At 48.6% G+C, this 13016-nt stretch overlaps 1 protein-coding gene across 2 annotated transcripts in view; it reads right to left on the minus strand.

Annotated features, from left to right (window-relative positions):
- The window catches only part of GRIN2A (glutamate ionotropic receptor NMDA type subunit 2A), a 378157-nt gene that overhangs the window by 27378 nt on the left and 337763 nt on the right, over positions 1–13016 (minus strand). For both annotated transcript variants that reach the window (XM_044232754.1, XM_044232753.1), the window contains exon 10: positions 11165–11352. In XM_044232754.1, coding sequence (XP_044088689.1) covers positions 11165–11352 — 188 coding nt within the window. The remainder of the gene's footprint in view (positions 1–11164; positions 11353–13016) is intronic.

Genomic DNA, 13016 nt, shown 5'->3' on the forward strand with positions numbered 1-13016 from the left:
GAACACTAATGCTCAAGCCTTCTCGGCTGTTTTAGAACCAGTGCATAGTACTTTTATATGGGAGCGAGCCTTTTGGGCATTAATACGACACTATAGGTCCAAGGCTCCTGAGGATGTTTATAGCCATGAACCTTTCAAATTCTACATCGAAGAGTTTGTTACAAACAGTTCAAAAAAAGAAGGAGGGGGGCATGAAGAGGTTCCTTCCATCATTATATCCTGTAGCAAAAAAAAGGGACATTTTACCAGTAGGAAAATAATGTAATGAATTATGGTTTAACAATGACTATGACATTCTATGCACAAATTAAAGTCATTTAATGAGGACCTGCTTATGTAATGGCCTGAAAAAAGATCCCAAATATAATGTAACTTAAAAGAGTGGAATATAGAAAAAGTGTATATAACCACTTATTAAACGTATTTTAAGCGACACGTCTGCCAGAAAAAGGCCCAGACGGTAATACCTCAACCGAAAACAATTATGTTAAGGTAGCAGACCGGGTGATTTATGTGGCTATGACATTGCCTTTCCAAATAAGTGTTTACAAAATCATAGACTGAAAGGGATCTGGGGCCGGTGTGTATCCATCCGGTAATTCCCACATCGGGTTCTGTGACATCAACGTTTGACTTCCCAGCAAGTCATTCTTCGTGTCTCATTTCAGCGTTGACGGTTCTCTTGACATCTGACTTTCCCTGGTTGGAGCAATTCACTGCTTGTCGGGCCCGAATCTGGCACCGCTGACCTTGTTCTAATCCTGGCGTCAGGCTGGTCATAAACACTGCAGCTCTGGATCTCCGGGGACCGATCGGGAAATTCACTGCAAACTTGCGCCCATGAAAAACCCTCTGTGCTCTCCAGCACAGAGCGAAAGTCAATGGCCCTCCAGGATATTTATGGATTTTATCTGTTCCTTAAGTAAGTGCCATTCCATTATTATTCCAAATATGTCTCTAGTTAAAATTAGGAGGGAGATAAACAAGTCTAATTTTTATGGTACCATCTGGTCACAGGCCAATGAAGAAGCAGTTAAACCCTTTATTGCTAATCTATGCTTAGGACAGATTTCATTTCCTCCTCTCGAAACATTTCATTTCTCAGAGAATAGTGGGCTGTGGACATGGATTTTAGGTCATAGGAGGGTCAGAGTGACTCGGCTGCTAGGGCATCAAAATGGTCACTGATCACCAGCCCCCTGTGGTACAGCGTCGAAGGTGCTGGGCTGGGGGGAAAAAGTCATGCACTCAGACAGAGTGTCTCCAGCGACCCTCGCTGTGGTGACTGTGCACCGCCGTGTGGTGATCAGCTGACGCTTACACGTTCCACACAATTTACTTCTCGTGTTTTCTCAACCTCCGAAGGTCTGGTTACACGGAGCCCAGACGAGTGACCTGTTGGCCGCTGGCCTCCGTGTCCTGTGCTTGGCAGTCAGAGAATAACGCGTCTAAGTGCTAAACAGCGTTAGTCTAAGGAGTGCTTCTTAAATCTTACTGGCCATTAGGGATTCCAGAGTGTTAAAAAAGGCCCCATGGGGTGAAAAGCAGGGATCTGGACTTTCAACAGGCTCTCCAAGCGAGTCTGACGGACACAGACGAGCCATGGCCCTTCACAGGGAAAGGAACCGTTAAGGGCAACAGACCTTCTCGTTTTTTACTTTCCCCCACCTGGAGCTTAGAAGCTGCCGAGTTACTTTTTGTTGCGTGAATGTCTAGAGGCAGGGTGAATGAATGAATGAACAAGTGAGTTAATAAATCGGGGGCCTCTGTCAATGGTGTCTGGTCTTGCTCACTTGGCCAGAAAGTCTGTGATTTATACAGTAGGTAGCCGGGCTCAGCCCAAACTGTGAGGTCTGCCTTTGAAGTCTCAATTTGATTAAAACCCATTTAGGGAGGAACAGTAACTTTCTGAAATGCTGGGGATTATGCAGCTCGGAGGAGCTCTGTGGGGAGCAGGCAATTCCGGCAGCGGGATGGGTCTTTGTGAACCTGGAGAGGCCGCTCTGTGAGCCTGTATCCGGGCCAAACATCTGACTCCTCTTAATTACATTCTGCCCTTGTTTCGTTCCTTCTCATCTCCGGCTTCTGGGTCCTGAGTTTTCCCCAAACTGCCAGGGCTGAATGAGCTCAAAAATGAGGCTGGGCCTGTTCCCATGATGCCAGGGCCTGGGGCATGGACAAGTCTCCTTCTCCATGGAAAAATGGGAAAAAAGCAGAGGTCACTTGATCTCCCACCCTCTGTTGCCAAGTTATTCTGCCCAGTATGACCCGCAGGGGACCAATGCTGTTCCTCCAGCGACAGAGGAACGGCCATAGAGTCTGGGTTCTGACTAATATGCATTTCAGTCACAGCTTTGACCCTTTCCAGGTAGAGACAGAGAGATGTCTCTAAGAGTTACATCACACGGGAAGCAGTCCTGCATCATGGTTAAAGCAAAGGCCCTGGGGCCCATCTGTCTACATCCCAATCTCAGATGTGCCCCTTAGGAGCTTGGACACATGACTTAACCTGCCTGTGACTCAGTTTCCTCATCTGCACCCAGCGGTTAATGATCATGCCATGTAACCATTGCAAGCACCGAATGAAATTAATAGGTAGGAAGACCGAAGCTATTCTGGGACCCACAGTTCTCCCTCGGTAAGCGTTACCTCTTGTTACAAACGCCTATAACAATGACAGTGAGCAGGTGGCGGATCCGTTTAGAGAAACGTAAACCATCTCTTCGGGGCACCGGGGGCTCTCCGGTCCTCGGCACCTCCTCTCACCCAGCCCCCCACCCCCTTATTCTGGTGTTTATCTCTTTAAATGGGCCAAGGCTGCTGGTTGCAATAGGGTGCTGCTGAGTCATCCGAGGACACGGGGACCTATGTCACGAAGAACTGCCGGCAGAGAAGCCAGCAGGAGACAGATGAGGAGGCCTCCGAGGCAGGAGTGAGTCAGCCCCTGGTCCCTGCCTCGCTGCAGCACGGAGACGGGGCGGTCGCTGCCTCTGAGGCTTTTCTAGTTTCTGCTGCTCTGAGGAACCAGGGTGGCGTGCTCCGTAGCCGCCCAGGCTGAGTCCCACCTGCCCGGTCGCCCGCACACACCTCCCTCCGAGTCTGTTCTCCACGGCTCCCCTGGGCCACCACCTCCTCCCTCTCCCCACCTGCCCCTTCCCTTAGGAGAACGGGACAACCTCGAATTTCAAGTCTACTCTGCCCCTTCTGGTCTCCCCCAGAGAGCCTAAGTCCAGAAGCCATCATGCTTTTTCAAGGAAGGGCCAGACTGCAAAATTCGGGGGTACTTACGGCAACTGGACGCTGCCCGTGCGGGGTGACCGCGGCCCTGGGCGGTTCCCGAGTGGACGGACATGGCTATGTTCCAATAAAACGTTATTTTCCAAAAAACAGGCAGTGGTCAGATTCCGCGCTGGGGCCACACTTCACTAAACCTGGAGGAAAACACTGGTTTTCCTGTTTACCCGCATGACGCGGAGACCACAAACTGGGGAACCATTTACGAGCCGTTTCAATGCTAAAAGCCAGGAACCGTATCTTCCTGCCGGTTCTATCCCTCCTAGAACACCGTGTTACACAGACAATGCAAAACCGATGTTGGGCCACAGGAGCAGGCAGAGTAAACCGTGGAAGGCGGCGCCTGCTTGTTCGCTCATCAGTGAGCTCCCTGTGAGCACCTACTGTGTGCCAAGCTCGGCAGCGACTCCTACGGGAGACCGAAGGCAACAAAAACAGGCCTGACAGTGTCTGCCCTCCAGGGACTGAGAAGGCAGTGCCCCTCGCTGGGGCAGGGACACGGGGAGGCTGGCCGTGAGCAGGCATCTAACACGTGCTCAACACTGGGCTCGTCTCTCCCCGTTCATTTTCACGTTTCATCCCCAAACCACTCCGATGTAGGGATCAGAAAACTGGAATTCAGAGAAATGAATTCGCCTGAGATCATGCAGATAGGACTCTGCAGAACCTTCCATCTCGCCCCTCCACTGGCCTTGCTTTGCGGAAGGCCACAGAACACCGAGCTCGGAGCTGAAAGCATTCACGGCTGATAAACGTTACCTACTTTAAAGCTGTGGTCTTTAAGGAATCTTAAAGGGAGATGCGTAGACTGAAGGATAGGTCCAGTACCAAATCAGGAAAAGGGCTAAGGAGAAGGAAGAAGGAATTTTTTCTTTTTTTTTAAAGAGATTCTTTATCAGATTTATGTCCAGTGCAGAGCCCCATGTAGGGCGCGATGTCACAACCCTGAGATCACGACCTGAGCCAAAACCAAGAGTTAGACGCTTAACCGACGGAGCCACCCAGGGGCCCAGGAATTTCATTTTTAAAGGGAGTTGCATGGAAGATTCCAGGCTTATCTTGCTTCTCTGAGAAAACTTCAAATGGTGGAATTGCCGACAAAATAGAAAGCTGAATGAGGGGAAACATTTAGGAGCGCCCCCCCCGCCCCCAGTGAGCTCCTTGACCAGTGCTGCCCATGCATTCCTAAGCCAGCCTAAGAAGATAGGCTGCAAAGTCCACTTAGGGATAAGCCCACCCTCGGAGTGGGGGCACGGGCGGTTATCACCACCCAAGCTGCGGGGGTGTCCAGTTCTACCCGAGACTCAGACACAAGCCCGAAGATATTAAGCTTAAGGCAGGGAGGAAGATATTAGCAACCCATGCAGCGGCTCCAAGCAATTTCTGAGAATCCTAATTAGACACACAGAACTTCTGTAATCACATGCTCTCTACTCTGGCCGGCAGCGTGGGGTCCCTCACCAGCCCAGCCGTCCTGCTTGCTCCAGGGAGAGACACGGCAGCCAACAAAGCAATCAGGAACGGTTCACGCTGACCCACTTGGAAGCAGGGAGTGGGCTTCTCCATGGACTCCCCTCCAGCACGCCCCGCTCCACGATCGGTGAGCATAAGTGTTGCTAATCCTGGAGCCGTGGTTTCCAAAACCCTTGAGTCCTACTGCAGCAAAGGCCCTATACGTACAAGAGCAGAGCCCCCAGAGTGGTCCCGTCCACTTTGTTATCGATCTGGGTGAGTCTTTACAACAATTACATGCAAAGTTGCAGTGCAAATGGCCAGAGGGGTCCCCCGGGACCTATCCAGCTGAAATGACATATATGGTATCTTTCGAACATTTCGCATATGCTGTCATCCTGCCCAAACAGGATATAACCGGGGTCACTAACTAGTATTGAACGGGGCACGTCTCAGCAAGAGGGGTTGGGCGAGTCGCCCTATTCATACGACGTTAGCAGCAGAATGCGGTGTATTAGTACGTTATAAAGATATATGATACATACATACATCTGATTGGATTGGTTCCGTGAATTCAGATGAGCTACCAGGGGCAAGTAATGTATTTCTATGTTTAAAAATAAACCAACAACCACGAAAACTGGGCAGAGTACAAAGAGGAAGATTAAATGCCTCTCAGGGCTAGAGCATATTATTTATAGCTAAGGTGATCTGGCCACTAGCAACCAAGATTTTTTTCCCCCAGAGCATGGTTTAATGGAAAGACGATCAGAACTGGCATTACGTGAGCTGTAAAAACCCATACGAGGGGGCATCTGGGTGGCTCAGTGGGTTAAAGCCTCTGCCTTCGGCTCAGGTCATGATCTCAGGGTCCTGGAACGGAGCCCCGCGTCGGGCTCTCTGCTCAGCAGGCAGCCTGCTTTCTCCTCTCTCTCTCTCTGCCTACTTGTGGTCTCTGTCAAATAAATAAAATCTTAAGAAAAAAAAAATACCCATACAGGGTGACATCCGTTAGACCGGCAGCTTCAGCATCCCCTAGAGCTTGTTAGAAATGCAGAAACTCTTCTACGGCCGTACCACCCTGAACCTGAACTAAGCAGCGTCGGGCCTGGTTAGTACTTGGATGGGAGAAATGCAGAAACTTGGGCTCCCCCGCTCCAGAGGGACTGGAACAGAAGCTGGCGGTGGAGACGATCCCCCCCACCCCCGATCTGGATTCCCGTTTACACCAAAGTTTGTGAAAGCTCTGCTGTAGCTCACTTAACCCAATGGAACCTCATTTTTCTGCTCTGCAACATGGAGACAGTAAGATGTACCCCGGAATACCGTAGGAAGGTGTTGCTAAGAACATTTGTGAGTTACTTGGCATCATGCCGGGCCATTGAGTACGGGTACAAAAACAATGGTTTCCTTCCTTTTCCTCAGCATCGCTTGATGCTGAATGTTATTAGACAACCTTGTTCTCAGTATCTTTTTGCTGGCCTCTACACACCAAAAGGGCTTTAACCTCTATGATCTTCCTTCTGTCTCCTCAAATCCCAGGATCACATTTTTAAAAAACTACAAAATCCTTGAGATTGATGGGAACCTAACAGATCTCATTTAACCTCTCCTCTGAAGCCAGAAATGCCATTTTTTTAGGTCCCAGACTGACTCATCTCTGTGTTCTTCATCAAGTGTCACCTCGTAGGTGCCCAGGACATACCAGGTACTCAAGAGAGATTGGCTGGTTTCTGGATGAATTAATGAATGAAGCTGTACGAACTCTAGCCCAGTCTCTTCTCCATTGAACTCTTACTATACTCATTTTCCTCATGAGCTATTCTGCCTTTTCCTCTTCCATTAAAACCCCCTATATCCCATGTTTCTTCTTTTTTAAAAAAAAGATTTTATTTATTTACTTGACAGAGATCACAAGTAGGCAGTGAGGCAGGCAGAGAGAGAAGAGACCGACTCTGCCTTTTCTCTTTCCATTAAAACTCCCTATATTGCATATTTCTTTTTGACTCCTCTCTCACCTACCCAAGACACCTAAGAATATCTATTTTTATGCATATATGAATTCATATATATAAGTTATTATAAATATGTTATTTTGAGATGAGATATTTAAAGTTCATACATTGCCAACCAACAGGACTGCAAGTTCCTTGAAGGGGAGAGTAAAAAGACCACAACATCCCCCTCTTGGAACATCAGTGCCTAGAAAAGTATGTTTCTCAGTAAATACTGGATTCTGACAATCAGTGCTGCAGAGTATCCATGAGTGTGGTTACTGAGGTACTGAGAACCAGAGATGCCCACAGTGCCCTCCATGGTCTCAGAAAGGACACAACAGTTAGGAAAAGGTAAGGTCAGGTCTTACTGGGATCCTGTGTACCCCTTAAAAGAAATCACCAGTCCTTTTCCTAGGGAAATGCCTGGCGGGCTTCATGTAAGAGGTTCCTCCCATAACCAAACACTCCACTCAAAGGTTATATTTACACAGCTCATTAGGAAAATTTTTTACACTTTTGACACTCATTAGACTCGTAATCGTCCACCAAAGCTACTCTATAACAAGAGATAAACACTCCATTCTGGAGGATGAATAATAATGAGGTACTGCTTAGCACTGTGCTTTTTACAGGTCTAATTTTAGAGCATAATTAATCCTGCTGAAGCTGCGTAAGATAAGTGAAATATTGATGCAGCTGTGTTAATTCATGTATTTACTCCTAGAGAGACATTCAGAATTGGACATGGCTTTCCGGAAAGATTAACTTAAGACGCCCCCTGGAGCAACATCATTTTCTCTCCCAAGTCTTTGCTTCCAGATGGATTCTAAAGATGAAGCTGAGAAGATGTGTCTCCCAATCCCAAGTGCGACCAGGGAAGCAATGAGCGAGTGCAGAAGATATGTGTAAGAATCTAGGTGCTCTGCTAGTACAAGGAACGCACTTCTGGACTATCGGGGCCTTTACTTTGTAATTTTTTATTTGCCACAAATAGGCAAATAAAAATTCTGCCCAGCAAAATAAAGCTTGTTTCCATGATACTTTTATTACCAACACAACACTAAGTAGGCTCTGCTGAACAGTGGAGTTGTGGATGGACAACAATGAGGAGGTTGAGGTGGAGAATGGTAACCATGAAGACGGTGGTGATGATGATGGTGATGGTGATAATGATAATGATGGCAGTGATGATGGTGCTGATGATAAAGATGGAGATGGTGGTGGTGGTAGTGATGGTGGTGGTGCTGGTGATCACGATGACGATGGTGATCACGATGGTGGTGATGCTGATGATGATGGTGATCGCAGTGATGGTGATGATAATGGTGATGATGAAGATGGTGGTGATGGTAGTGATGATGATGATGGTGATAATGGTAGTGATGGCGGTGATGATGGTGGTGGTGCTGATGGTGCTGGTGATGTTGATGGTGATGGCAGTGATGGTGATGTTGATGAAGATGGTGATAATGATGGTAGTGATGGTCGTGATGGTAGTGATGACGATGGTGATAATAATGGTAGAGATGGTAGAGATGATGGTAGTGGTGTTAATGGTACTGGTGATGTTGATGGTGGTGGTAGTGATGGTGATGTTGATGGTGATGATGATGGTGACGAAGATGTTGGCCAAGACGATGCTGGTGGTAATGGTGGTGATGATGGTGGTGATAATGATGGTGATGCTGATGGTGGTATTAATGGTGATGATGGGGATAGTGTTGGTGATGATGCCATGATGATAATGATGATGATGGTCATGCTAACAATGATGGAGATGACCGTCATAGCCATCGGTTATTAAACCGTTTCTATTTTCAGTTGCTGTGCTTAGCTCAGCTCTTTCCATGTATCCTCTCATTTCATCCTGGCACAAACCTTATCAGGTAACTATTTCTGCATACACTCATTTACCAGTAAGTCAACAGAGGCTAAGAAAGATTACCCCCTTCACAGACGTATCTCTCAGTGGGACAATAGATTTAGTTCAGATAGACACTAAATTACTCCTTCCTAGAGGATCTATGTAGCCAACTTCCATAGGCAACCTAGGGAATTAATTGAAGCAGTTTTATGTAATTGACCCACTTCCAGAGTAAGGCCCCTGCAGGAGAGGCTCTGCCATTTACTAGCAAGCCCTCTGCGCTTCCACTTCCTCCTCTGTAAAATGTGCAGAAGCAACACTGCACTTCATAAAGTTATTACGAATAATAAAGAATCCCAGGAATATATCCAGTATGGGGACTGGCCTATCCTTCTCCCTAAATATGTTGCTGTTCCCGAGCAGATGCTGTCAGAGTAACAGCCAGGAGCCCCAGGAGGAGGAGAGTTAGAACTCACTTATTTGACAGCTGTCCACCATGTTTAAAATTGTCCTGTCAAATGAAATCTCTCTCGACCCCCCGTTCATCCGAACATGTGTTTTTGCACTCAGTCCTTCAATGGCCGGTTATCAGATCAGGACAAGTTCAGGATTTTGTGGTATCTACTGATGGAAACAAGACCCTCATCCGTTGACTAGTTCAACGGGACTTGGGCAACCAGCCTGGTAGGTGGAGGAAATGGTCCCAACTCTTCACCCCTCGCGGTGTCCACACCCCTTGTCCTGTAACTCCAAACCCCTCCCATAAAAGGCAGAGCACACCTCTGATCTCTTGACCCTGGGCTGGGCCATCTGACTTGCTTTAGACAGAAGGGTGTTGGGAGATGTGACCTCGGCAAAGCAGAGATTCGAAACGCACACATACAGTTGGGTCTCCTCCTCGTGCCTGGGACACAGGCAAGAAAAGAGCTTCTCCCAGGAGGCTCCTGCCCTTTTGGCCAGAGCCCCAGAATAAATGCAAACGGAGCAGACAGCACACTGGATCCCCGGGGGCACAGCGGGGCCCGGAGCCACCAAGGCTACTGCAGCCTGACACACAGCTCCTCCACTCCACCTGCCCTCCCACGAGCAAAATAAACGCCTAGTGGGGTACGCCTCTCAGATTTCATAGCCAAAGCTGACCGACGCAGCCACAAATCACTCTTACACAACAGAGAACATGGCTCAGGATCAGAAGAAGGTACAAATGCCCTGTGGGGAGTTCGGAGGATCAGATGTTCTTATTTGGGAGTTAAATATAAAACACATTTAGATGTTTTGATGGCACTCTGAGCATCCAGGGTTTCATTCTGGGAGCTGAGAGAGAAGGAAAAGTTGCAAGGAAATATGCACCTTGTTCGAATTCCTACCACACTGTACAGGAACGTCTGGGCCTTTCAGTGTTGCATCTGACCACAGTGGCTGCCGGATCTCCTCTCCAGGCTCCAGGAGGGACGGTCTATTGGGCAACCATCTCTGAACGTGACCTCCAGCTGTCCTTGAATGCAGCGTCTGCCCTGGGCTTGAGCTTTGGTAGCCCACTCACGCTTACTCACATTCTCAGGGTTAACCTACCATCTGTGCTGGCTTTGCTTTTCCTGCCTCAGTGCTGGCAATTCGGAGGGAAAGCAACAGGCCATTCAAGCCAGGACAGGAGCCTGAAAACCACGTCGTGGAACTCCAGGCACTGAGATCAACTAGGAAGCGGAGGGCAAGGGAGCTGGAGACACGGTCCGCCCTATCCCCCATACCGATCCATAAACGCCATAGTCCCCACAAACTCGAAGACCCATGGGGGTGGAAATGGTCTTTTGGCAGGAGAAGTAGGCAGACTGTAGTGGAAAGCCACGGGATTCCTGCTTATATTCCTTTTCTAGAGATCGCCTCTCCTTCACTCCTGACAGATCTAGGAAAGAGTCTTTGGTTCACATGGCATCAGGAACCGTCCTACTGGAATTTGAAATTTAGAACTTAGAGAACAGAGTTTAGGACCAGAGCCTAGTCATGTGACGTCATGATTTCTCTACCCCAGGGCTACCAACACGGGGAGTCAGAGCATTCTGTGTTTTGAGATAAGGGGACCGTCCTGGGCCTTATAAGATGTTGGCCAGCATCCCTGACCTCTCCCCACCCGATGCCGGTAGCAAACAGCCTCCCAAGCATGATAATCGAAGGTGTCTCCAGACAGAGCCAAGTGCCCCCCCAGGGGACAAAACGGCCCCCGCTGAGAACTGCTACTCTAGGACAGGACCTACGCATTGCTGCCGTCAAGGCCCAAGGATTGCTCCCACTCCTGATTTTTCTCCTAAACCTATCTGCTCAACGCTTTCCTAAATTCACTGAGATAGACACTTCTGCGTCCTTAAAATAAGTTTCTTTTGAAAACTTCGTTGTCTAAAATTGGTCTCCATTATAAGCAGCCTAAAAAACCATGGTATCACGCGAGAGGCACCCAATGAATAGTGAGTCAAGGCAGGACACGAAGACCCGGGGAAAGCCGAGAGAGAGTGCGAGGGTGTCGGGTCCCCTGGAAGTCAGCGGGGGTCCCCCGTGGGCTTACCATCACCCACAAACTGGAGCAGGGCCAGGTCAATCTGCCTCTTCCATGGCGAGCCCTTCTGGAGGGCGATTCCGTAACCAGTGGTGGCAAAGATGTACCCACTGCCGATGGTCACAAGCTTACAGCCTTCATCCCTGCCAGCCTTGTAATTCAAGACCGCCGCATCGTAGATGAAAGCGTCCAGTTTCCTGCAATGACCAAAAAAACAAAACAAAAACCAGTCATGGGGATGGCAGGGTACCATTTTGGGGCCCAGCTCCCGAGGCCCGATCTAGAACCACACACTTCCTTTCACACTTTTACAGGGTGACTCATGGCCATCCCATGCCCTCGTCATCAAAGGATCTATTTTTAATGACGAGATAAAAGCCAGAACCTTTTCTCTCCAAGTTGCAAGAGGCAGCTAAATAAAGACATGAAGAATCCTTATGCCCAAGTGAGTAAACAGTTGAGTTTGCTGGTCTGCTCCGTGTTTGCCCTTAGCACTCCCAACAGTGGAGGACGGCGGCCTACTTAGAAAGGTTTGCATCAGACCAAAATAAAGGTACAGGAGAGTTTGGTGGAGGGTGCGGGAAGGGAGAGCGAGCGCAGAGGAATGATGTCCTCCTCCCAACGGAAACATGTTTACGATCGACTTACATTACAAGAAATACTACATCATAATTTTAGAAACCCAAATAATATGGAACATATCAAAACCACAGTTAAAATTTAAATTGCCTCATAATTCCATAATTCAGAGGCAATCTCTGCTAACGCACCGGGGAAGAGCCTTCCAAGTTTCTTATTCACGCACGCGTGCACAACACACACACCCCTTTTAGAACTGGGGTTGGCACACTTTTTCTGTAAGGACAAGAGAATCGTATAAACTCTGCGGGCCATACGGTCTGTGTCACAGCTCCTCTGCTCTGCTGCTGGGTCAGCCCAGATTCAGGTGTCGCAGCCCCTAGCCCCCGGCCCCTCAGAATAGGATTTTATTTGGAGATCGGGTCATTGCAGATGTCATTAGCGAACGTGAGGTCACACGGAGGAAGGAGAGGCCTCCAACCCAATGTGACTGATGGTCTCATTTTTTTATGAGGAAAAAAAAGGGGAGACTTGAACCACGGATGGACACACGCAGGGAGACGACCACCACCGTGAAGGCTGGACTTCACACGGCCACCAGCCAAGCAACTACCGGAAGCTGCGCGAGTAGATCGGAACAGAGGCTGCCCTCGTGCCTTCCCAGCAAGCAGAGCCCTGCGGTCACCTTCCTCTTAGACTCCCCGCCTCCAGAACCACGAGCCTGGAAATTCCCATTACATAAGCCTCCCCGATTGTGCTAGCTTATTACTGTAGACCTAGGAAACGCATACAGAGCACAGACGCAGCCCCAAAGAACCCATGAATGAATGAACTGAGCTCTGTGCCCATAAGAGGTTATTTACAAACACACACGGGCCCGTGGGCCACAGCGCGTCCTTGCTTCAACCCCCCAAGCCTTCTCTGCTTGTTCCAGACCACACACAGTGAATGTCGTCCATGTCCAGAAACAGAGTGGTTTTTTCCCCACTTTGTTGATGTGTTTATTTTTATTTATGTATTATGCATGTGTAATAAAGTGTGGGATAAATTCTTACACATGTGTACGTCCTGGAAATCACCACGCAGAATAAGGCATCGAGTGTTACTATCTCAGAAGTCCCGCATGGCCTTTTTCGGTCCTCATGCCCAAAAGGCAAGCATCAAATCATCCCCTGAAGGCATGGCTGTGACTCAGTCATGACCGAGGTCACTATCAGTGGGCCTGAGTACTGGTTCCAACCTCCAGAGTTATTCCGAAAGGCTAAAGTGATCATCCTTGCGC

The sequence above is a fragment of the Neovison vison genome, chromosome 14 (genome assembly GCF_020171115.1).
Source record: "Neovison vison isolate M4711 chromosome 14, ASM_NN_V1, whole genome shotgun sequence".
Classification (NCBI taxonomy): Eukaryota; Metazoa; Chordata; class Mammalia; order Carnivora; family Mustelidae; genus Neogale; species Neogale vison.